This window comes from Sphaerodactylus townsendi, linkage group LG02 (assembly GCF_021028975.2).
Source record: "Sphaerodactylus townsendi isolate TG3544 linkage group LG02, MPM_Stown_v2.3, whole genome shotgun sequence".
NCBI classification, from domain to species: domain Eukaryota; kingdom Metazoa; phylum Chordata; class Lepidosauria; order Squamata; family Sphaerodactylidae; genus Sphaerodactylus; species Sphaerodactylus townsendi.
The window spans coordinates 84008972-84036277 of NC_059426.1; the positions used below are offsets into that span (position 1 = coordinate 84008972).

The following is a 27306-nucleotide window of genomic DNA, read 5'->3' on the forward strand; positions in this document are numbered from 1 at the left end:
TGGCAGGGGCTGATGGGAATTGTAGTCCAGGAACATCTGGAGAGCCATAGGTTGCAGACCCCTGGACTAGCATATGTGTAAAGTTGGCTCTATAGCGCAATATCCTATCAGAACCCAGAGTTTTATTTTTTGCTTTAAATTACCATTCTTTGCTTCATGCTTTTGTAATTGAGCATGCTAGAACATCTAAATAAGTAAATAAGTGCTCCTGTTGATTACAGATGGTGACTTCTGCAGTACCTGTTGTAACTTTTCGCCCTTCCTGTACTTGCCATGTCCTTTTCTGTAAGACCTTTTCTCTCAAATAGGATTGAAAATCAGACCACCATTACCACCTTGTATATTTAAATACATGAAACATGTTGTTTGAGCATCACTTTGTGTTTCAGATGAAGAACTAACCATGCTGAAAAGAGAGAGATTTGTGTTGCCTTTCCAAACCGCAATGGTATAATTCTTCCACAAAAGTAATGGGTAATGCAGAACCTGTGGCTTAGTCCTTGGCTGACAGCCTTCTGAAAAGAGTAAAGGGAAATTAGGGCTTGTATATATGCTATATATTTTAATTATTTCTGGAGATAAGAATGTTATGTTATCACCTGTGAAAATGTGAGCGGCATTTAAAAACTTTTTAGATCTGCTAAAATGACAATGATGTAATTGGTGAAAGATTAGTCAAGACACTGTTGCACACATTCAGCTTCAGGTATCAGTCTATATTTAACAATAGAAAAAGGCAGAAAAGCTTTATACTTCTATTACACACTGTTTTTTGAATGAAGCTTTTGAGAGGCATTGGATGTTGTGGTTTACATTGGATAACCCTTCTGTTTACTGTTGATCCTGTTGCTCTTGCCCTTCTTGTTTCTTCACAATTTTATGTTGTCAGGGTCTCAGTCCACATACTTCCTCACATCCATCAGCAGTTATGGAAGTTTTGCAGAAAGCTTCCTGATCTGTTACGCTCCCTGATTCAATGGTGAATTTGTAACCCTTGAAGAAGCACTTAGCCTCAATACTCCAGCTACAAGAATAGCTTTGACAGTCTAGGTCATAGGAAGTGGTCTGCTATTGTGAAGGAGAAAACTTAATAGCACCATGGAAGTAAGAAAAACTGAATTCACATTCTCAACCAAAAAGCCAAACTTTTATTATTAAGGGAAAAAGAGAGACAGACCTACAGAACGCTAGGTGTTTAGCTTCCATTTGTTATATTTATTAGTGCTGTGAAGACTGAAAACATGAATTTATCAAGGTTGGGATCGGGGCTTCATTTATTACGCACTCATGATTTCTACAGTTTTGGAAGCGGAGCAAGAGCAAGTTTTCACTCATATTTCTGCTGGGAATCTTATTTATTCTTGTTTAGAAATATGTCTGGGAACCTCTGATCATTTCAGAAAACAGTTCTGATTTACTATACAGCAGGCATTGAAACCATGATACAAAATTTATTTCATGCTAGAATTGTTTTGCATAACATTTTGCATGCATTTTACTCAGAAGTACTAAATTGCATACAATGCCATTGTCTTGTTTCTTAAACTCTGAGACCAGTTTATATTTGAATAGTTTCCTGATTCTGCAGTTTCCTGTACTGCAAGTCTCTACTTTTATTTTTAAAAAACCATCTGTTAAATTCATTACTAATTACTTAATATGAACAATTTGTCATAAAGGGTCTTCACATTGGAGCTATACACCAATAAAGTACAACATAACCAGAGCTGGAAAATAAATCTAAACCAGCTGTTACCATCAGGTCCAAGCGTGGTCCCATGTTTCACAAGCATGCCAACAAAAACAGACAAGAAAAGAAGGCTGTTTGTACATTTTACACAATTCTAGTTGAATGTAAAATTCTTGATTTTCATGTCAGTGTGATGAATTTATGAAGGCATGGTCAATATGACCTGCCTGATTGCACTTTAAAAACCATTATTTTTTTTCTCTTGTATACAAAAAGAAGCAATCAATAGCAAAGGAATGTACATTTTTAGAACATTTACATTTTGGCTACTACAATGTATGTAAAAGTAAAGAGCTTTGAAAGAAAATATATCACTTTACCTTTCCCCCCTCCCTTTTAAGTTACTCATACAATTGCAGAGTTGTTTTGTTTGTTTTTCTTCATGCAATTCATGCTATGGAACAACAAAAAAATATTCTACCATTTGTTACATTTTGGCCATAGAAAAAGCCTGCATCTCTACTTATATCTCTGAAACCAGACAGAATCATCCTGCAAACTTGCATGGAGTTGGATTACTTGTCCAAATGAGGAGGTCTTCTATGCCCGCACAGTTCCACCCAGACGTTTATAAGCCATCAGTGTCCAGCTCCTTCTCTCCATGTCAAGTCACTTTGACTGCCTCTGTTGGCATATATTTAGCAATGACAGGCCTTTCTTTGCAAAGATCTGCATGTAAAGAATATAATCAATACTTGAGCTTCTTTCCTGTGTTTTTCAAATCAAGCTGGGTGTTTTAAAGGAAGGAGAACTAAGATAGAAAGAGCTACATGCAGCGGCAGCCAATTTTCTTCTCCACCAGTACTTTCTCCCATGCACTCAGCCAGCCAGCTAGAGACCTCTCTACAGTGTATCTGAGTATTGCTTTCAACATAGAGTAGGCACCCATGCAAAGTTTCATCCTACTGCACGTGTTTTGCTCAAGCTTCTGCAGGGTTCCTATGGCTCAAAATTATCCTGAGAAAAGCAAAATCTTCAATCGTTGGCAAGTTTCAGCATTAGACTAAAAGCCTGACCCTTTCCATAAAAGCTAGTGGATCCACCAGTAGCCCAGAAAAGGTTGTACTAGTATGATGCACCATTAGAGTGAACTACATGGTACATCTACCTTATTGTCTTATGTACCAATATCATGCAGTGTTATGGCACACCAAAGCTACTAATGCCCACCTATAATCATTTCAGCTCTACCAAAGGATAATTAATGTATTACTAGCGCCTGTAGTAACACCATTCCCATGAGATGCTACTGAGAGACATGACATCTTCAAGCTTCATCATCTGCCTTATATGTGACAATGCATAGGCAAATTAAAAAGAATTTTTTTCTTTTTTATTATGATGGTAATGGTTAGACCATACTCTGCTGCTGTTCCATGCTACAAAATGGATGTGAGGGGAGACCAAGAATGTCTTGTTGGGCTAGCAGAACTGTAGGGTGCAGACTTTGAGGATAATCCTACTGCTTTTCCATTTACACCAGCTATGCTAAGGCTCTGTGACATTTCATAACCTTTATTTAAAAAGGAAAAAATGCAAAAATATGGCATTGGATCAACAACAGAATGGTCAACAATGTAGCTCGTTCAGTAGCATCCTCATGCTTTGACATGCCAAGAGTAGTATCCCTTGCAACATGGCCATGTGAGAAAACAGTTGAGACAACACTTTCACTTAGACACACTGTTGTAATGTAGGCAGTGTCCTAAAGAACTTGTAATTAGTATAGGTACATCAATATTCTGTTTGTGTTTTCTGCATGATATACAAACTCTCTAAGTATGTATCATATAATTCAAAAGACCCTTCCCCTAGATGCCTTATAACTTTAAAAAAGCATGAACCAAAGGGCATTTATTCTGTTGCTATAGAGATACTACTCAATTTATAGCATTTTTGCATGCATTCTTTTCTTTTCCCTTCTTTGCCAGTTTTTAGACATGCACAAAATAGCTCAGCAAGTTATAGACACAGTTACACAATCTATGAAATGAAATTCAGTTGGAACACTTAAGAGGCTTTCTATGTTTTTTTTTCAAACAGGCCAACAATATGCTGACATTATTATTTCTTACTCAGGCAGCCTTACTTTTCAGTCAACAGGCAGAGCCTGGTACTACTGAGGTGCATTATGGGAACTGCACATTTTACATTCCCAAAAGGTGCAACTTTCCAGCAGTTTCACAATGCACAGGAGCAAGAATCATTATAAGGCTCAAGTTGAATGAAAACGGCCAACCTATCCAATACAAAATCAGGTATAAAACACTTTGCTACAAAGGTCAATTTTAGCAGATACTTTCACATGAAAGTACAGTTATCCTACTCTTTCTTACCAGTAATAAATTTTCAAATTATAATTGCATATGTACTAATTCTATAATTGGCATTTGTCCTATAATTCCCCCCCCCCCCCATTATTCATCATAACATGGGGCTTCAGTAGAGTACTGTTCTGTGCCATTACAGACTTTGCAGTTTGTCAATATACAGTATTACATTCTGTAGCTACAGGCCAAAACTCAGGCAGTCCCCGCCAAACTCAGCATGAGTAGGAGCTACTCCATTCTCTGCACTGACTAGCAACATTCCACTGAGCATTCAGCCCCTGCTCATGTGAAGCTCCATGGGCACCTGGGAGCCTCTGTATGCATGCTGCAATGATCAGGGCATATGTATACTTAGCTGAAGTTACACATGGATTTTCATATGTTTCAGATATCCAAGTGTGCACTGTTTAATCTTATTGGATATATTTTAAGAGGCTTGTGTTGTAGTCATCGCTGGTTTAGCAGCATAGATAAGCCATGACCTGCTATGTTGAAGGAAAAAAGTAACTTTTATTTGAATAAGGAGTGTGTCCAAAACTGTCATAAAAGCAGAGTCAAATTATTTAGAGAGATCAGCAACAGGCAATAGTAACAAAAGTTAATGATGGTAAATATAGATAATGATGGGAGAAAAAAAGGGATAACCTACTCCCTCTTCATGAGTGGTGGCCATTCCATTCATTTATGCTGCTGCTTGTGCTGGAGTTTTAACTTGAGTGCTGTATAAAGAAAAAGGGGGCCAAATAATGATTTTAATATGCCTGCTCCCTCCAAATAGCTGTTGTTAATGGACTATTCAAATAGAAGTGTCCCCACATGTCTTGTGAAGAAGCTAAAATAGTTCAAATACTGCTTTACTGGATGGTACTTACTGAAAATAAGCAAATATGGAAGACCCAAGTGTTTGATGCGATTGAATATGATGTTTCTGTAGCTTTTTTTTTCTTAATTCAGTGGTTCCCAAACTTGGTTACTGGTACCCTTAAGGGCACATTAGTACTTTCCAGGGTACACATTGGGTTGCAATTATGCATTCTATTGGTGAAAGACCAGGTTTCTCATAAGCCACACAAGGAATTATGATAAAGAAAAGGGTGGCAAAACCTAAACATTGAAATATTTGTGGCAGTGGTAGCCAGGAACAGAAAGGAAGGAAGGAAGCTTCAGTATGAGTTACACTGAAGCTAAGCAATGCACATATAAGTGTATTGTGGTTACATGTTAGATTTTTTTTTCAAAGGGTACACAAGTTAAAGAGCATGAGAACCACTGTCATTAGCCCCAAGGAACTGATAGGTAATTTGAAATGCAGACATCAGGTTACTTTTAGTACAAGAATATAGTATTTCATACAAGCTTACTTCTTGCTGGGAAAAATAAACATGATTCATGTGGCACCTTAAAGGCTAACAAACTTTATTCCAGCATAGATTTTCAAGGACTGGAACTCTTAAAGTTACTATCTACGTGATTTCAGGACCTCATCTACATACCCTTTCTTATTCCTCCATCAGGCGGGCAGGGATATTCCCCGGTTGATAAGAGGAAGCAAGGTCCATATCTCTCCCGAGTGCCAGAACGGGTAAAGGGCAGTCCCTCATCAGGTGACATAGCCTGGTCTATGTGGGGACAGTCTTCATTTGCCAGCGCCGCCTTGGCCACCTCCCCATTCAGTTTCGAATCTTCAAACATACAAGCAGAAGGCTATTGAAACACTAAGAATGATGAAATTTCTTGGTAGGAATTGACCACTATGTTGGGATATACATCAAGGAAAAAAGTAGCACGTTTGTCCAAGACATGCTGCTAATGTGCAGTGGCACCAACGTTAAACAATTGTGCTTTAAAAAAAAGTGAAAGGGGAAAACAGAACGTTAGCTCGTTAGAAACGGTAGCATTGGCTCCTAGCTCTTTGAGCAGAAGTCTGCAATTAGAAACATGGTTATATTTAGCATGACGTAAGATGGCACCCAAATTATTTGTTTCTCATGAAACTTCCTAGGACTCACAGCACTTTGGAGACTGGCACAGATAATGGTTTGGTTTGTGGCATTTGAATATATTGTAGGTATGCTGATTTATACCTTTTGCGATGAATTTCTTGGGATTTAATCCATATATAAGTTGCTTCTGATTTGTTTCCATTTTGAATTACACAAAATGGTGGCACACATTTTAGACATACATATAGAGGACAGAATGGAAATATGACTGCACAACATGGATTCCTTACAATAAAAATCCTTTTGCACAGACAGCACAGGGTGCCATTTAATCAAGATAATCAAGCAGCCAATGAGATTTGAAAACAAATGTACATTGCAAATAATGGAAATGATTGTTAAATGTATCCATTTTGATCACATGTTTCCATGAGAACAGACATTTTTCTCTGTGTGATTTGCTTCACATTCTCAAAGCAATTTAAAGTGCTCCTCTAACATTTTAAAGTGCAAATTAGTATATTGAGAATATATTTGAAATATGGCACAGTTCAGTGGGGATATTTGGCCAAGGAAGAATCACCAAATATTAAGGAAACCAATTTACAAGGACAGTGGTTTTTGTTCTATTTTGTTTTGAGTGATATGGCACAGGTGGTGGCAGTATTCAGCTCCTCGGTTGCACAATGCTTATTACATAAATATAGCTGGGTAGCCATGGCAGATGAACCTCCCAGTTAAACTTAAGGAAACTTAAGTGGATAGAACAATTTGGTATTCTCATGACTGACTTGCTCAGTCCAATGTGACAGAAAACACCATGAAATCATCAAAGGTATTACAAATTGGAAAATCAGTTGTTTTGACTCTTTAGAATGTGTAAGATATAATAGATTTATAAGCATTCTGTGCTGCTTATGAATATAAACAAAGCAGAAAGACTTATTGCTGGGTCCCTTTTCCCCTTTGTTACAAATAGCTTTCAAACCAATTCAAGACAACTCTGCATTTTTCATTTGGTGAGAGCAGATGGTGCTGGTATCTTGCAAAATAACTTTTTCTTCATGAATTCTCATATTCCAGTATTGGCCACAGTGACTACAAATCACATGCAATTGCTACTGCCTATGGTACGGACTGAATGGAGGAAATTGAGGGAGGTTATGGAATACCAACAACTGGCTGTGCATGAATTGCATATTCAAAGTAACACTATTTTGCAGATGTTCCAAAGTAGCATTGTTTCTTACAACTTTATCCTGTCTTCTTCAGGTAAATTACTTTCCTTTTTTAAAAAACCCCCTATGCTAAAGTATCTTTATGTAAACTCATGATTCAACTTAACAAGATAAATAGATGTAGAAATTAACAAGGGCCACTTCCGCATGGAGGCAGAAGCAGCCGGGTCGGTGTAGTTGACGCCGACCCGACACTGCTGGGGCCGTTCGCATGAACAGTCCCAGAAAGAACTGAGAAGATGGCGCCACTGGGCACCGTCGCCCGGTGGACTTACCTGGTCTTTGGCACTTCGGCGTGTCGCCGGGGCCTGGGGACACGCCTCCCCTGCCCTGCGCGCCTGCTTCAGCATCGCAGGGCAGGGGGGGCATGTCCCAGGCCCCGGCGACGCGCCGGAGGGCCGGAGACCAGGTAAGTGAAGGGAGGGAGTGGTGGGGAAGGCGCCTTGGAGCCGCTGCGCTCCAAGCCGGCATTTCCCAACAACCTTGCTCCCCAAGTGAGGTTGGGAAATGCTGGCTTCGCACTGGTCGGGTGGTGCGAGGGCGGCGCGGCTGCGCAGCAGCTGCGCCCCCTGTGCGAATGGCGGCCTGGGGACGGTGTTTTTGCTGTCCCCAGGCCGCCATATTCCGCCCGTGTGGAAACGGCCTATGATTATTTTTGCAATAGCCCTTTTCCAGGTTAAGAACCAGAAAGATAAAAATATTATGGAAATGGAGGGATTACATTGCGTTATATCTGCACAACCTTATCAGGTCAAGCTGTCATGTGATTCATAGCCCTCTATACTGTGAAGACCTCTAATATAAGCAGTTTTAAGATGTTGTGCACTTTAAAAGTTCCAACCAAAAGGGGAAATTAACAAACTTCATCCTAAAAAAGGAAATAAGTACCAAAAAGTCAAGAGTAGGAAAGGGCCACTAATTAAAAGACTGCTTAAAAGTGAAAATACATATGAATTGATTGCAAATTGAAATCATCACATTGTAGCAGAATAAAATTAAAGTAGAATAATTTTTAAAAAACAATATATAATTTCAAACATTTTCATCTCTCATAAAATTATCTATTGTTGATTTTTTTTAAAAAAAAATCTTCCCTGAAGAATTTGTCATGATTGTCATGCTGCATTATACCTTTTGAGTGGATACTGGTTTTATGTTGAAGACCTTGATGCCAATTGTATTTAACTTTCTAGTAATTTTGCACTTTTGAAATTGAATTTAGGAACTGAAGATGTTACATGAAATTGGCTAACTTCATTTTCTTGTTTGTTTTTGTTTGCAGACAATTTATCTCAATCGTCTATATTGTTTTATTTGTATTTGTAGTCGGGTAGCAAATACATTGTATTATCACTTTTGACCATTGATGAAGGTCTGTGGACTGAAAATGTGTCTGAATTTTGGTCATAAACTGTGATATAGGAATTCTATGTGTTATGTCATTGTTATTTCATGGACATTGTTATTTCATGGCCTTCTACTATGATGTGATGATTTTAATTGTAAAAAATGAATATGTGTTTTTGCTGGTAAGCAGCTGTTAATTAGTGGCTTTTTCCTACTCTTGATCTTTTGGTATTTAGTGTATTTAACAGGCCCAGGAGCCTGATCCTGTAAAGGCCTGCTTGTAACTGGCCTCTGTGACCTACAGAATCCCATAGACCGTTTCCGCACGGCCCGTTAATGGTGCCCTGGGGACGGGATAAACGCCGTTCCCAGGGAGCCATTCGGCATTGCAGGCTGCTCGCCCCCCTCCCCCCAGGGCTGCTGCCAGGTCGGCTTCTGAAAACAACCCTTTAAAGGGTTGTTTTTCCTTCACAGCGCAGCTTCCCAGCTGGCGCTGGTGCTTAACAGCACCGCAATGGAACACTTTCCAGCCTCTTCCTCGTTTCATGTTTACCACTTCAGCCTGTCAGCAGCTGTTTCCGGCCACTGCTGGCCACGTCGAAGCCCACCCCTGGACGCTTGTCTTCCACCGCCAGCAGGCCGGTTGGACGGGACAAGGTGCAGTGGACGGGAGACGGCCAGCAGGTCGGTACTCCACGGGACAAGGGGTGAGTGGGACGGGAAGGGGGAAGAGGGCGGCTCCAGGCGGAGCCGCCTCGTCAGCCTGCGTTGGTCTTCTCCGAGGTCAGCCTGCATGCTGTGACATGGCGAACGGGCCTCCTCGCCTCCATGCCGCAGAATTTTTGCTGATGCGGAGGCTTCGACCTGGTCGCAGAATCCGCCATAGAGAGTTATAAGCAGAATCCCATAGAGAGTTATAATGCTGACTTCTATCCATCAACTGTATCTATGGCATCAATAATAAAATAGATAATAAAGCTAATTCTTGGGAGTAATGTCATCGTCAAATTGAAATGCGGCTCTGGAAATTTGTAAAATTTGTATCCTCGTGTATTTATCCTCATGTATCGCCATTCATAAGAAGTATAGGGTGTGATTTATGGTCCTTTCAAAAAAGAGCATTTCATGGATATCCATCATTTCTGGGTGCTCTAGAAAAGTAAACCAAAATGCTCCAGATGCACATAATCCATAATTTTAATGCAGATTATATTTACCTACAGTTAAGTGCAACACTGTAGGTGAATAACTGAGTATAACATACTGAGGTTGACATATCTAAGAGCATCTGGCTACCTTTACCTTCCACAGAGATAGGAACAGTTTTATAAGAAAACACAAAACACTTGTGCATTTCCACTATGCTTACATGTAGAGGTGATGCCGGATCTACATTTTTTTTGGAGCGGGACAAAAGTAAAAAATGACTCTCCCTTATATACATTTTTTCTTTGTGCCTATGTACATAATCAAAGTGTATAATATGCATATATAATCAACAACTCTTTTAAATGATAGAATGAATTTTGTTGAGTTGACTTTTATTAATTGTTAATGTGTAATTATAATTTTATATTATCTTATCCATCTATTATCTGTGAATTCCTCCTAGAATTCCTTTTGTTTTCAGGAGCCAAGGGAGTTCATAGCCAGACGTGCATGTTAAACATTAGGAAGGCTGACTTTAATGAACTCTGAGGCACGATAAGAGTCATCCCATGGCAGGAATGCTGGAACAGAGAGAAGCAAGTGAAGGAGGAACTCTCCTAAAGCTAGAGCTCTTGCAAATGTCACCCATGCCATTTTAGACTTTTTGTTTTGTTTGGATCTTAGGGCCCAGGGGATAAGAGCTCACTGAGCATGTGCAGTTGGTAAGCTTGCTTACTTATTACCAACTGCAAGAGCTCCACCCTCCTCAGTTGATCTGGCCTGCACTAGAAGGAAGGCCTACAGCTCAATTGAGGGAATTACTTATTTTTTACAGGTATGTGTTGGGCCCAATAAGAAAGAAAAATATATTAGAATATTCCCAATGTAATGGAAGGGTGTATTAGGTTGTTAATTATGTAACCCTCCTGAGTTGAATTGGCCTGCACTAGAAGGAAGGCCTACAGCTCAATTGAGGGAATTACTTATTATTACAGGTCCAAACTGAAGAAAGGCCTGCAGCAGCTACATCAGATGCAGAAGGCCAGATGAGAGAAAGAAGCCCTGCTTTATTAATAGTTGGACTTTATTGCTATCTTTCATTATTGGACATTGTTAGTGGTGGCTACTGTTCTGAGTGTTTTTTCTTTAAAAGCACTGAAGATTTTGTTCAATTGAGTTGTGCTGCATATATATATATATATGTTCACTATATGTTCACTACTATTTATCCTTAAATGATAGAAAGTTGTGTTAAAGATTAAAAGTTTGTTAATTTGTTCAAGCAATTTCATATTTGTTTGGTAAGCCACAGGGTGCTGTCATATATTATTTCCTAGGTCTCCAATGGAGATTGATTTGGCCAAGGATAAATAGGTTACACAAGCTCAAGTTGTCAGTATTTTGGTAAGAAGGAAATGTGATAGAGAATTCACTATGATGGGGGAAATTTAAACTCCAACAAACTCCACTTCCCCAACAAAGAAAATAGATTCAAAATCTTTATTCTAGAAAGTGAGATAAGAATATAAGATGCCTTTTGGTTATGTTACCAAAGCACAAAGCATACTACCTGCAAGAGAAACTTATTAGGATCAATGTGGAAGCAAGGTTGCTGAATGGAAAACAATTTTTCTTCATTATCGTTCTTTCTTTTGTGTTCTCTCCTTTTGAAATGTTGGGATTTATTTTTTACAAAACTTTAATCAGAAAAGGATATGCATTGAACTAGGAATGCAAACAGTATCAAGTTATCATGGGTGATTATGCTCCCCCTGCCTTTGCTCTGCATCTCAGGCCTTTCCTGAACCCCGGAGAGCTCTTTGCCCTCCCCCTTTGCATCACTGCTGCTTTTGAACTTATATAGCCAATGAAGCTGAAGGGCAGTAAATTCTGAATGGACAAAAGGAAATACTTCTTTACATGAGTAGCTAAAATTTGGAATTTACTGCTAGAGGATGTGGTGATGACCACAGGCACAGACAGCTTTAAAAGGAGATTGGATGGATACATGGAGGAGAGGTCTGTCAGTGGCTACAATCAGTGGTGGGATTCAAATAATTTAACAACTGGTTCCGGTGGTGGGATTCAAATAATTTAACAACCGGTTGTTTACAAACACCATTTTAACAACCGGTTCTGCCAAAATGGTGTGAACCTGCTGAATCCCACCACTGCTACAAGCCATGGGGATGAAAGGAACCTCCATGTCCATAGGCAGTAAACTCTGAGTATCAGTGGAAGGCTTCCGCCTTTATACCCTGTTATTGGACCTCCAGAGGAAATGTGAGACTGGATGCTGGACAAGATGGATCGCTGGTTTGATCCAGCAGGGCTCTTCTTATGTTCTTGTGTGAATAAAAATGACATGTTGACTTAGCTTTTTTCTATTTCCTACCTGTCTTCCAGAATAATGAATTGGCAGAATACTGGATTTGGATCTGGAAGAGCCAGGACCAGATCCCTACTCTGCTTGGAAGCTTGCTGGATGACATTGAGCCAGTTGCATATTATCAGCCTAACCTACCTCACAGGATAAAGTAGAGAAAGGAAGAATGAAGGATGCCGCCCTGAACTCTTTGGAGGAAGGGCAATATTTTAAAATTATTATATTGGTAAAGAATTACAAGTTGTTTCACCTCTAGGCTGGTGATTAACAGTGCAATTCAGAGGGGGGGGGGGTGCTGTAGTGGCCAGAGGTGGCATTCCAAAGAAAGTGTTGCACCACCTCCAAAGTGGCTTTGGGTGATACAAAAGGGAGAGAAAGACCAAAAACCCTCCTGCCACCTGAACTGCCCTGTAGTTGAAACAGACTTATACCACACAAAAGCGTAGCATAAGTCTGTGGGCCTGGAGGGCAGTGTTCTCAGGCTGGAATGCTGGTGGAAGCTGACTAATGTCAGCTCCACCCCGGGGAATGCCCCGGCTCACAATCTCAATGGTTGCATCATCTTGAATGCCAGCATAACTTTTCAGTGACTCCCATGTCTGGGTTTGCCTGCCATGGAGCTGTGGGGTGACTCAACGCTGATGTGTTTGTTCCTTCCACCAGCAGGTGGAGGGGGCAAATGCATCGGTGCTGTCCTGTGCTGCTGACTAAGGCCATTCGGCTTCCCCCCATATGGTTTGGGCTGTAAAACAAACAACTCCAGTTTTAGCCGAGAGATTAAAGAAGAAAAATAATTCCACTCCCACAGCTTAGCTATTGGTTAGACAGTATGATAAACTATGAACTGTAGAAAAGTTTTCTACAGATCAGTCCTGAACAACGAACCCCTTTCTCATTCTCACACAAGAATGCCCAACATTTCCAGTTCATGACTGAGGTTCTCAAGGCAGATCTAATCTTAGCCCTATCTCCTCCCCTTCCTCCCTCAGACTCCATGGCAAGTCTGTGATAAAAGTTTAGTAGATAAGATTATCAGACAAGTTTACTGCTGAAATATCCTCTCATTGGAAAAGACTGTAATGCTACAAAAAATGGAAGGCAGCAGGCTAAGAGAAAGACCCAACATGAGATAGAGCAGTGGCTCTCAACCTTCCTAATGCCGCAGCCCTTTAATACAGTTCCTCATGTTGTGGTGGCCCCCAATCCTAACATTTATCCATTTTACAGATGGAGGACACTGATGCAGAGAGTCTTAGGCGACCCCTGTGAAAGGGTCGTTCGACCCCCAGGTTGAGAACCACTGAGATAGAGTGACTCCATCCAGGAAACCACAACCCTCACTTTGCAAGACCTAGACAAGGCTGTTAACAACAGGATACTTTGGAGGACATTAATTCATGGGGTTGCCATAAGCTGGAAGTGACATGACTGCACATAATTCATACACACAGAACAAATCATTAATTCATAGGGCTGCCTGAATGCTCCCTAGAAGTTAAAAAAACCCAAGCTTTTATTTATTTTATTTGATTAGATTTAATGCCCCACCCTCCCTGACTGAAGCTGGGCTCAGGCTGAGGCTTTGGTCACATTAGGAAAAGACCAGACTCACTGGAAAAAACAGTAATGCTGGGAAAAGTGGAGGGCATCAGGCAAAGAGGAAGACCCAGCATGAAATGGATTGACTCCATCAAGGAAGCCACGTCCCTTGCAGGTTTGCAAGACCTGAGTAAGGCTGTTATCAGCAGGACATTTTGGAGGTTATTAATTCATAGGGTTGCCATAAACTGGAAGTGACTTCATTGCACACAATGCACATGCACCCATGGGCCCAAGGCTAATGCCTCTTCCTCTCCCTATCAGATTTGCCTCTCTTTCTCCTTCCCTGCATCAGGTTTGCCTCTCTTCCATGCCTCCTGGCCCCAGGGATGCCTGGTCTTACCTCCTCCCAAAGCTTGCTTCCTCTCCCAGTTGCTGCTATGATAGCAGTGCTATCTGCCTTACGGCTTGTCCTAAGGATTGACTGTTTCTGCAGCTGCCAGAGAGGGCAAGGCTGGAGTGGTGACATGTTCTTCTGTTTGCCATAACAGGCCAATGCGCAAAGGTGGGTTTGGACAACCAAGCAGCTAGGGATGCTTCACCTTGATCTGCTGGGGCTTGCCTAGGGTCAGGCTATGCAAAACACGTGTGTGTGTGTGTGTGTGTGTGCGCGTGCGCGCGCCCGTGCGCCCGTGTGCCCGTGCTTCGACTTGGCCTCCTTGGCACTAGGTCAGGGGTAGGGAACCTGCGGCTCTCCAGATGTTCAGGAACTACAGTTCCCATCAGCCTCTGTCAGCATGGCCAATTGGCCATGCTGGTAGGGGCTGATGGGAATTGTAGTTCCTGAACATCTGGAGAGCCGCAGGTTCCCTACCCCTGCACTAGGTGGTCACGTGCTGCTTTGTTCTCTTGGCAGCAGTTGTGTGGGCCAAGGAGGAAGGTCAGCATCACATGCTCTGTCTGAGGTATGCACAGTAGCCAGGCAGGCCGCTCCCCCCCCCCCCCCCCCGATTTGGTCTTGTGTATGGATGATTAATCTGATCCTTACTCCTTAAAATGGGAAGAAGAGATCATACAAATCAACTATACATGCAACCATGCAAATAAAAAGGACTTAGGAAAATATATGGTTGAGGCCATTAGATGCCAAGATACGATCTTCCTGCCTTGACTTTAGTTCATCTAAAGTCATAAACTGACCCATTTGGTAGCAAACAAAGTGCTGGTCACAAAGAAGATGCATAACCAGACTAAGACACAAAACACCTACAACAAATACCTTGGACTCTGTGCCATGATTACCTACAGATGAATAATTTTCATGTGATTAGATACTATTTTGTAAATGGTTATCTGCATTCACTTAGTAATCTGGGCCAAGCAGAGTTTTTGAAGGGCAGAGCTTCTAATTTACCTTGCAAAGCTACAACTTGGGCAGCTTTAAAGGTGGGCTAAACAGATTCATGGAGAATAGGTCCATTAATGGCTACTAGCTAGGGTAACCACAGTGAATCACAACATACAGAGGCAGCAAATTTGTGAGGCAACATCAGGGGATGCTGCTAGGAGGTAGCATCAGGGCATCAAACACCTGTTTGTCTTCTAAGGCAACTATTTGGGTTCTAAGTGAGCTAGGATGTCAGATGACACGGGCCACTGATCCAGTAAAGTTCTTATGTTCTTAGCTGTGCAAGGAGTTTTTGGTTGGTATATATTAGGGTGGCCTTTGAGGTATATGTGGATAGGTTTAGATGGAGATTTGTAACTGGGGAAATAATTGTACAGTACTATAATTAGGTGCTATTTTGGATCTCAGAATTTTATTCAAGGGATCAAGCAATATATATCTTAGTCAACAGAAATCAGGTGGGTAAGGATATGTCTATGGTCATACCACGACTGAAAGATTATAATTATTGATTTGTCATGTCTGAATGAATGAATAACATGTACTTATTGTGTTGTTACATCTAAAAAATGTCAAAAATGCATTTATGCATCAAATTTACACGTTGAGAATGTTGGTGTAAAAGTTTAGGATTGAAATGCTAGAATGAATCAAACAGGAATTTAGTAAGTAATGTGGCATCCTCTATTACATTAACTTTCATCAAGATAATGTTCATCATCATGAATAAGCCTGGCTTCTACATTTGCTTAGCTAAAATGAACAATCTAATCCTTTGGCAATAAGCAAAGATATTAATTCGCCTAAAGGAATTGAAAATTAACCTTGAAAAAATACCCTTGATTTTGTTTCTCTGTACAGGTCACAGCTTGGCACACAGCAGAAAAATAAATGCAAGTCTCAATGGAGCTGCATTACCACACTCTATGGTACATAATGTGTGCCAAGCAAGCACACTTGCTTAAAATTGGTGCCATAACCAAGTTTGGTTAATTTCTTTATTGTAAAGTATAATTTAATGAAAATGTGCTAAAATGAAATTTAGATTATCAGCTTGAAGAATTATATTTTTGCTCCTATATAAAGAGAAATTATTTGACTCACAACTTTACAAATGTCTCTGTTTCATTTTGTTTCATTATATCCAGTAATTACCTCTGCATTGGTCTCAGTTTACAAAAGAAAAAACAACTATAAGGATGAAGAACTGTTGACATTTGAGGGAATGCCAGGCTGTGCATTAGACATTTGAGGGAATGCCAGACTGTCGGGTTCTTCTTGTATGAAATTTCTTGTCTACTGCTTTTGAAGTGCTTGTTACCTCAACCATATGTCTTGGTTATGCATTTCACAGAAAACAACATGATTGTGCTAATCATAGACACTAATATGCCTGCCTCATAGTTTAGCACTGTGATGTGTCCCCTGAAGAACTATTATGGTGTCATTCCACACTGCCAGGGATTATCTTATAAAAGGACTAATTACATGACAAAGCAAATCATATTAGTCTTTCTCACATGTTCATTGCTTGATTAGTTAGATAGTGTTTGGAATGATCTATGTAATTAACCTTACCTACCTGATTGCTTTATTTACACACATTTCCAGCAGGCAACAAATTGTCCCATAGATTTACTATGGATAGGAATCTGTGTGTATACATTATAACTTTTATGTTCTACTAAGACATCTACAATTTGGATCTGTGATTACAGGTTCAATGACACATGTTATTGACAAAGGGCAAATGTAACAATTCTCAGCCCAAAATTCAGGTTGAATGTGATCTATAATTGTTCAAAAAGCATATAGGCCATAATTTTTAAACACCATTTTTCAGCACTGTATGCTAAATCATTTACAGGGTTTTCCTTTAATATGTATTATTTTTTATGATAATGAAACTATGTGCATGAAAAACTGAGGGGAGGTTCTTCTGCTATTCATTTAAAATAGAAATACATTGTGTACACAGCATAATCAGAAATAGCTTAAAATTTAACAAAAGTTTTATCTGGTTCTGGTGATACGTAAGATTTAAATTTATGAGGGTTTATATGTCTACAATGACTCTATATAATGTGATCTCCACTTTTTCATAATTTCATACTTGGTACTTAAATTGTAGAACCCCTGGAGTTTAAGGCCATAAACCTGATATTTAGACTTTGATAGAAAGGATGCAGTTCAATGACTCCCTTGCATGTAATTGAGGAATCTGTTCTAATGGAATAAAGCTTGCTTCTCTGTAGTTCTCACTTAGCAGAAGATTGTCATTGGATGAAACCCCAAAATTACCTGTTGGATACTTTTGATTGTCCTCCAAGATTCAATTTATATAAAAGAAATGAATGTTTTCAGGTAGGATCCAACTCAACAAAATATCCATTTGGTTTCTGCACTAGACCATGATCAGTTATGGACATCAGACATTTATGTGTGCCAGAAGCCTTGGTAGGATTTAGCAAGGTAAAAACCCAAGCTCAGTAGGGAGCTTTGGAATGTTAGCAGCACATTCCAGTATTCATCTCATAAAGTAAGTTTGATTGAAATCATTGGGACTCACTTTCAAATAAACATATTTAAGGATGGGGGTGCCAGAACACAAGGACTACATTTATCTTAAACTATAGTAACAGAGAAGAATTACAGGGGAGATGCAATAAACCACAGACAACTAATGATGAAATGACAAGATGACAGATTGGAGAGATTATGGATATAAATACAGTCTGAAGAGTTAGAGTTTGACAAAAGCTATGACGTAAGTGATTTTGAAATCAGGAGTGAAATTCTCTTTAAGCCAATATGTTTTTGAAATCTGCTGCAGGGCAATGCAAATTGAGTTGTTTTCCATGCAGACAGTACTAAAGAGTGCAACTTAGCCAGTTAGTGCCATGTCGCGTCAAGTACTTACTTTTTCTTTTGGCATTAATACCTTTGGCACCAGGTTTTGTGTGTCACAACCTCAATGGAGTTTACCTACAGTCTGTGACATCCCATGTGGTTTTGGATTTACTCAACTGTATTCTAATGTCCTCTGCTGCCCAATATGGAGCTCAAGTTGATGGAAATTGAAGAAAAACTTCAGAATATAAAATGTGACAGTCTGTAACATATATAAGTTGCAAGCAACATACAGTAATAAAAAACAAATAGTGAGAAAGAGAAAGAGAGAAAAGAGAAAAACATGAAGAACATGTAAAAGAATCCATTTGTTTCTACATAGCAACCGAGTTGATTTTTGGCTGTCCCAAAATTACAGTTTTGAATACTATACACTTTTTTGTAGAATCAGTTGTATCTTAAAAAAATTAAAATAATATTTGTAATTATATTATTGTCTATTTTAAAATGCAGTTTTATGTCAACTTCATACCAATAGACTTTATGCTGGTAGAATTTAGCTTAGCATGCTAAACCCAGAGGCCCTTAAACCCAACCTACCTGTGAGTATTTACTCACCAAACTGTTGGACAGGATCCCTTCAGGCAGAGTAGGTCTCAATAAAGGTACTTCAGTGAATAATCTCTCACAAACCTTATTGACCAACAACACTGTGACCTCCCTCCTAGACAATACCACTTTAGAGGCACTGTTTCTTGGAGTGAGGTGACATGTTGGTTTACTGACATCAGAAGACAAGGGGTCAAAATGAGCATGTGAAGTTCAGGCAGTCTTTCTTTAACAGGTGACTCTGGAAAGGTGCAATAGTGCAATCCTGAAAAAATGTTGCCCCCAGAAGTACTTTTCTTTCAAAAATGTACCTCAGTACTAGAGGTGGTCTTGCAGTACTTATACTCTAGCTCATAGTGATATTTCATTTGTGAAATCAAACTAAAATCATAGTATAGTTTCATGGTTGATGGTATTGTCAAACACATGTCAGGTTAACTGGGATTGTTTCAGTATACTAGTTGCTACAGTCAGAAGAATCATTGCAATAGCCACCTCTCATAACCACCACTTAAGAGCTTTCAGCACCACAGTCTGAATTTAGTTCTTAGACAATAGAGACTACAGCATAATGATCTGTAGATAATGGGATGTATGCCATCCATGTAGCAGAAATGAATGCAAAGGACCATGACAGCAGGAATGGTGTTAGGAAAGCAGACATACAAAAAGAGTTGGCTGAAGTTTACATCAGCTACTACAGAGAAAGAAAAACACATGCTAGAGAGCTGGATCCATATTGTTGATATTTTTTATGACTAACAACACTGGTCATAATTTCCTGTAGGATTAGTCTAAAAAAGGTTTAATAGACCTAAGATGAAAACTTGTTTTTTGTTTCCTCATCTGCAAAAAAAAAAAAAAGGGGGGGGGGATGATGCAAAAATGTTGCAAGGATTCATTATGCTAAGCTGTGAAAAGCTGTCAGAGCTGCAAAACAGTTGCCACACTCACCCACAGCTGATGAAATTAGTCACTGAAGTCAGGCCAATTTGCTTGAGTGTAAAAGCTAATGCAATGAAAGTCAGGTGACACCACAAGATTTTTTGCAGGACATCAAGCTATAGAGGATTACTTTGTTTGGGATGACTAAGCTGGGAAGCTATGAAAGTTCATTTTTAATTTCCTTTAGTAGAAACTGGAGGCCAAAGTTCCAGGTTCTGGTGATAGTCAATATCATAGTCACTTGACTGTTTCTGTACTAACTACTGCTATATGGGATATGCTAAAGTGGCTTCTAGAATTTCTCTTGCAAAAATTATATGATTGATTCTAGGGAGAAAATCTGGTTCAATTGGGACACAGCTTTTAAAAGAATGGAAAATGTAATTTAGGGGGAAAATTGTTTAGTTTAATTTGCATTTTATAGCCTGTTTTTGTCTCTTGATTTTCAGGCATGATAAAAGCAGGCAGTCAAAGTGAAATTTGATTCTGAACTGAAAACTAGATAAAACGTTCATTTTCTACATATTGCAACAAATTATTATTCTATAGTAGAATAAGGATGGATGAACCTCTCTTCCAAAGCCATCTAAATTGCAGCCATGACCAAAGAGGGTGGGGTACCAAATTAATTAACTAAAAAAAAAAATCACACCTGCTACAAGGAAAATGTCATCTCTGAGTCATGTTCTACACCTAACCCCCTTAACATTTAGGCACGCTCATGTTTGTTGTGCCATCCCGTAGTGGGTTTCCCCTTCCCACCAGCATCAGCTGTTTATTTTCAGTGTAGGTTGAGAAAACTCACAATGTGATGGCTTAATCACATGGCAAGTATTCTGTTAATATTAGAGGGGATAGGAAATAAATTCATCTCAGGGGTGCCATTTTTTAGAATATTTTCAAGGCATAATGGCTACTCAAGTATCACTTTCTGCTGTTGCCTGTTGGGAGAATTTGTATCTGTCCAGTAAGCTCCACAAGTGGCTTTGGACAAGAATATGTCCCTACATACAGGAAAGTGCACCACACAAGTTAATACATAGATCCAGACTCAGTTTTCCATGAGTGACATTGAATATTCCTTCCTTCCCACTGTTACTACAGTCCACTAATGTCCATCAAATACTGTTCCAGGTGGGTAGGTTCTAAAGTCTACAAATGGGGGTTGGGTCTGCAACAGAAGGGGAGAATGTGTAACATAACATAATATCTTACTTGGTAAACCACAAGAACTGGGAGAAGCACATAGATTTTGTAATTTAACTGGGATTGAGAGTGAGAGCAGATGAGGGGGTTTCTTAAATAGAAATCAGCATTTTAAAAATAACATTAGGACTCAAAGAATGCAATCAAGATTCCTAGGTGACAAGTAACTTCACAAAACTTGAGATGCTACTACAGCATTTACAAATCACTGACTGTCAGCATCTCAAGCAACTTTGTCAGGTGTAGCAGTTTGTTCCATATGGTACAAAGAATTGAAATACTACTTGATCACTCCAAAAGCAATCAAAAAGAAGGATAGAATGTTCTGTCTTGGAATTATTTTGGCCTTGTTTTTAGCCATTTATTATAGATAAGATTTTCAAACCCTTCGTGGTACTTGCTGTCCCATGGCAACCATCACTATAGGACAGATTGGTTTCCCTTTAGTTTCTTTTCACCTTCAAGGTCTGGGATAACCAGCCTGCTACTATTAAATGCCGATGGTTGCTCACAGGAAATGAGGGTGGTGTCAAACTGGAGAAAAATAATATCTGCTGTCACTAGTTTTTACAAGCCACCTTATAGTCCACCTCCTCACACACCAAGTTGTAACTTTGCTTTGGTTGCTCTGAATGAATAAATAAGTACTGTAATGCTGATGAAAAGCAGAAACATATTGCTGACACCAAAAGATTCATACATGCAAGCTGGCTACTTGTTTTCTCTGCACGATCATTCTCATGTACAGGACTGAATGGTAAAACCTCAACAAGAACTGGGTGTTGCAGTAAACAGTGGCTGCTGGAGTTGTAGAGTTCAGTTCACATTGAGATTTCTTCATGTAGTCCCATATATAAGAAGAATCACCTAGGTTGGAGATAATAAGTAGTCAATGCACAGAAATTGCATATGATTTCACAGCACTCATGAGAACAAACTAGTTCCACGCTGAACCATGAATACACGATCTGCCGCACCATTGGCAGATTAATATGAATGTGGCACACTGCTTCATGAGTGTCTCCTTATTCATCCTGCTTTACAGAGCTATAAATGTATTTATTTACTCATGAAGAAGTTATTTCATTGCTTTGTGATGACTTTGTGATAAGCATTTGCAACCTGAGGAGAATGGCAGAGAAATCCACAAAGTGTGCGCAAAGGGTAAAAGTCATTCACATGGATTGTGGCAGCCTGGTGCAATGAAAGTCTTCAAACCAAAGTTTTTGAAACATGGACTTTACAGAGCTGCATAAAAAAAAGTTAATTCTCCACCATCACCTCCCCATCTCTTAGAAATTAGCATTTGGCACTGGTGAAGCCTCACACAAAGGAAAGTCACACTTCTTTTGTGTTCATTCAATAGCATCCACATGCATGGCTATGAAATGGGAAAAGGCGCTTTCTCACCCTTATGAAGTGATAAATTAGATTTCCATCATTAAGTAAGTAAACAAATAAGAAAATGATACTGCAAGACCATCATAGGTATAAACTCATTCTTTCAACATATCCCTTACCACTAAAGGTTAGCATAAACCATTGTTTAAATTAATTGTATCAGAATATGTACTGTAGGAAGTATTTTTAATAGGCAGAAGGTTGCACATGGCTGTAACCTATGCTTATCTAACTGGACAAAATAATTTGTAATTATTTACTCTATTTTTCCACAGAATAGGTCAATGATATTCCATGGGTAGAGGTAGATTATGGGGTTGAAGAATTCAGATCAAAGCCCTGTAACTTTGTGTGCTCTTTGAGGAGTCTCATAAAACTGAGATAGTCCCATAACTAACCACTAGCCATGGGATATTATAATATATTCCATGATGACTAGTATTTTCATTTCCCACCCCCAATATGGAACTAGTATGAAGTACAGTTTAGTCTGACTGGGAATCTTATCTTATTGCTGTAATCTTTCACTGTCTTTTTTTAAAAAAATAGAGTACCCTGTGACATTATCACTCATGGCTCTTCAGTACAAGTCTATCCCAAATGGCCAGTACTCTCCCCTTTCTGTCAGTCTTTAAATGCTGGAAGGTTGGAGGAGGTATGGACCTAAGCTTTCAAAAGAAGGCATTGTTACTCCTTTTGTTCCCTTGAACTGTAAATGCTAAGCTTCATATTATGTCATAAAACAGGTTCTCTTGCTGGCTGTGGAATAAATATTCTTACATTTAGTTTTATTTCCTTGTGAGTCACATTGTGTTTCTGTGGAAAAACTAAACTATCATTCTCATGGGTGGCTCGCCACCTGAAAAGGATATGGTTATTTCATGGATTTTCATGTGGTGATGTAAGACTTCCTTGAAGTAGGCACCATATTTCTCTAACCAAATGCATGGTTTCTCTGCAACTTTAAAAGCAGCTGTGAACAAGTGAAAAATACTAGGGACAAATTGTGTGTGTGTTTGTCTTCCTGGTTCAAAGGCTGTGTCCTTGGCTCCTATTGTGTGAGAAAGCATTCAGGTTTCAGGAGCCATCGTGATACATTAATACAGTCCGGAAAGGTAGGCTGTAGAACTCAACAACAAAAATCTTCCATTAGATCTCCCCTCACCACCCACCCCCCACAAATCTTTTAAATGTCCCTTTAAACAGGACCAATGTTAAGGCTCCTATAACGTGCACTCCTCAAGGTTTTGTTTGCCACCTTCTCCTGCACTGTTTGTCCCTGCAACCTTTATGTACCACACATGATTCTATGTGTGATAGTGGGACAGTAATGGGATAATGTGCTACCCATTGCTCTAAGAAAGCAGTCTGACTGAATCTTTCAATCTCTACAAAGGACAGAAAGTAATGGTCAGATGGACATTCCTCTAAGAGGTTTCCTACCTGCTCTGTTAATTTCTAAAATTTCTTCTTGGGCAAGTGGGCAAGTGTCGCTCTGAGTACTGTGGTGTGGCGAGTTTATGACAGATTTACAATAATTGGGGGATCCCAGCTGGGGCGGCCGAGGGATATGTTTCTTTTTTTTCTTTGGTAGCTTCTGCTTAGCCATAGCTAAGGAGTAATACATTCCAAAATTGTTCACAATGACGGGCACAGGCATGGCAATGGTCAGTACACCTGCAAGAGCACAGAGGGCTCCCACCAGCATGCCTGACCAAGTCTGAGGATACATGTCTCCATAGCCCAGGGTAGTCATGGTGACAACAGCCCACCAGAAGCCAATGGGGATATTTTTAAAGTGTGTATGTTCACTGGCACTAGGATCATTGGGTTTAGCACCTATTCTCTCAGCGTAGTAAATCATTGTGGCAAAGATTAAGACGCCCAATGCCAAGAAGATGATGAGCAGCAAGAATTCATTTGTGCTGGCACGAAGAGTATGTCCCAAAACCCGGAGCCCTACAAAGTGGCGGGTCAGCTTGAAAATTCGTAGGATTCTAACAAACCGGACGACACGCAGGAAGCCCAAGACATCCTTAGCGGCTTTGGAAGACAGGCCACTGAGTCCAACCTCGAGATAGAAAGGCAGAATGGCCACAAAGTCGATGATGTTCAAGGTATTTTTGATAAATTCCATTTTGTTTGGACAGAAAATAACCCTCATCAGGAACTCAAAAGTAAACCAGATGACACAGACTCCTTCAATGTAGGTCAAAAAAGCCTCAGTCTCTGCTTCCAGATAGAAGCGCACCTGGGTGACATTGCCAACAGTTTCAATCTCTGTCTTGTTAACGATGGGATTAAATCTCTCATGAGTCTCGAGGCAAAAGGTAGTGATGGAAACCAGAATGAAGAACAGCGAGGCAAATGCAATATACTGCAGAAAGAAAGACAAGAAAAAATGGTTAGGGCACAGAGCTTGATTATGGAAAAAAAAATTAAAAGGCCATTACAGAAAGCAACACTAGGAGAAACAATCTCTTGTGACAGATCCTCAGGATTTATTTAGAAAAGCAACACACCTGTGCAAAGTTAGGATCCTATTCCTCCACTATCTCTCTTGCCCCTTCCACGAGCAATCTCTAGCCCATTTCCTTGGATTTGTTCCTCAAGCTAGGACTACTCTTGTGCTCTTGCTGCAACTTCAGCTGTGATTTCAGCTTCTTTCTCTTTCTCCCTCTGTCAGTTTCTTTGTTCCCTTGTCCAACCAACCAATCAACCTCCTTTTCTTTCTTCCCCTGCTTTTATTTCACCCCCAAATCTTCCCTTCCCCAGTCAGGCCTGTCAGCTGATTTATGCTCTTTCTCTCTCACACGCATTTCTTGCAATGTTAGAAAAGAAAAAAAATGTTTTGGAGTGAAATTTTCATAATTAAAAGGGATGCAACAGTCCATTATCCAAATATAGTACCTGGTCTATTAACTTTATCCTCCTTAACATGACAGCATGAATTCAGAAATAAATTATTCCTTTTAATACTATTTTTGCTATTAAATCTTGTGAAGATGATAACACTCTCCCAAAGCCCAGGAAGCATTCTAAATATTAACTCGGTTCTACTAATGTCTGTAGTTGTACAATCAGTAGCAACAAACTTATTACTTATATTTTACTGCATTATATGTATAATTTCTCCATATGACCTTTTAAAAACAAAAGCAACATAAACTAAGCCAATTTACATGTATTATAACATGGTCATCTGCCAGCATTTATCCTTGGAAATGATATCTGAGAATGTGGAACCATGAGCAGAGGGAAACAAATGTGAAACATATCTTTTCTAGCAACGTCTTTGGTAAACTTTCTATATAACAATAGCTGGTCAATCCAATGAAAATATACACTTAACTGGCCAACTGCAGTGTGTCTTCTGTGGTATGATTTTTCTACATTCATGGTGATCAACTCAACATCCCCCCACAGCCATTCATGTATTCAAGGCTAAATCTTTAACCAGGTGTTGTGCAGTGTTTCCATTTGAGTCACTGCATTTAATCAGTCTGTAGAGAAGGTCTAACCTACCTTTCTGCTGTACTCTGGCTGTCCTGTTCTACACTGGATATGCAGCCATATGCTTGGAAAGAGAATTGGCCCTTTTGGAAACTATACCCTGATTCTGTTTCTTTCTGATAGTTTTCTGTCTGACAAGTCAGTTTCTCCTTGTTTTGCTCAATGGCTGATTCAAGGAGTTGCCTGGTCTTCCCTTGCAACTGGTGGGGGAAGGGGGACCTCTGTCATCAATGATGTCCTACACCTGTGTCATCAGCGATGTCTCAACAACACTTCTGGCATGTACTAGAAGTGATGTCATCATATGGCTGATGTTGCGGGGATGCTCTAATATTTAGGCAAAACCTCTATAGTACAAGCCATTTTTACCATAGAGTTTTGTCAAAATACCAGTGTGGTCCCATGTTACTGATGATGTGATAACATCACTTCTGATATATTCTGGAAGTAGGGTTGCCAGCTTCTAGGTGGTCTAAGGAAAAAATTGGTGAAGTCCAACCAAAAGTGTATTTGCTATGTTAGTGAGGTTGTGCAAGATTGGCACATGTTGTAACAATCAATTATTTTTCATCAAAGCACTTTTTATACAATGAAATTTTCCACTTTTACACACACACTTTGGCACTTTGGTCAGAGTAAACAAAAATGTAAACATGAATCCAAAAAAGTTGTGTATTGTCACTTTAAATTCTATTTCTTTCTGACAGTTTTCTGTCCTGGCAGAAGCCAGTTTCTCCTTGTTTTGCTCAATCGCTGATTCAAGGAACCTTATGTACTTCAATACAAACATAACATATTCTGTACCAAATCAATTTTACACTTATTATTTTACAGAAATTATTCAACACAGCATATTTAGATTCACATTTAGATTTATATTTACTCTGGCAGAAGTGTTAAAGTTTGTTACTTACTCTGGTAAATTTCATTATATGAATAAAAATTGCTTTGATGAATAATAATCTATAGTTAAAAGTGCCAGTCTTGCACAACATCCAGGTGGTGGATGGAGATCTCATTCTACCGCTGACCTCCAAGCAACAGAGACCATTTCACCTGAAGGAAAGAGCTGCTTTAGAAGGTGGACTCTATGGCATTATACCTCTCTGAAGTCCCTCCCATCACCAAACATCACCCTCCTCAATTTCCACCCCCAAAATCTCCAGGTATCTTCCAACATGGAGCTGGCAACCCTAGCTAGAAGCGATGATGATGTGTCAACACTGACAAAGGCCTAGGTCTCAGTTTGCTGCTGGCAGGTTCTCCCATTGGCCAGCTGAATGGCTCTGGGAGCAGGGGCCCCAAAAAGGTGCAACCCTAGCCTGGACACAGACTTTGAAATATTGGCTGTGATTCCATTTTTTATCTGATCATACCATGTTATCAGACTCTTACGTAAACAAGTGGTCATAGGCGTTTTCTGCATGGTCCAAATATCCTGGGATGGGTAAGTGAAATATCCTGGTTTGCGCAAGATTTTTGCACGGTTCCTGGTCCTAAATTGGGTCTGCTCTGGGGCTGCCCTGCGATATTTCCCTTATTTCAGGATTTTCAAAAATCACCAAATTGGAGGTTCATTTTAAAAATCCCAGGGTGAACCAGCTAGAGCCTGCTATCATGCAAAAACCAATCAGGAGCAGATCTGGTTTATTTTTCCTACGCAGCCACCTGATCTCCCCACCTGACGTTCAT

General features: G+C 39.7%; 1 protein-coding gene across 6 annotated transcripts in view; it reads right to left on the minus strand.

Annotated features, from left to right (window-relative positions):
* Window positions 1–701: 701 nt before the first annotated feature.
* KCNC1 (potassium voltage-gated channel subfamily C member 1) overlaps window positions 702–27306 on the minus strand; it is a 162613-nt gene continuing 136008 nt past the window's right edge. The window contains exons 2-5 of one of the 6 annotated variants that reach the window (XM_048486551.1): window positions 23545–24478; window positions 5574–5762; window positions 4730–4799; window positions 702–4565 (exon numbers count right to left, since the gene is read on the minus strand). In XM_048486551.1, the coding sequence (XP_048342508.1) occupies window positions 4759–4799; window positions 5574–5762; window positions 23545–24478 (1164 nt within the window). In that variant the 3' untranslated portion in view covers window positions 702–4565; window positions 4730–4758. The remainder of the gene's footprint in view (window positions 4566–4729; window positions 4800–5573; window positions 5763–23544; window positions 24479–27306) is intronic. The other 5 variants (XM_048486552.1, XM_048486555.1, XM_048486554.1 and 2 more) reach the window with 5 other exon arrangements.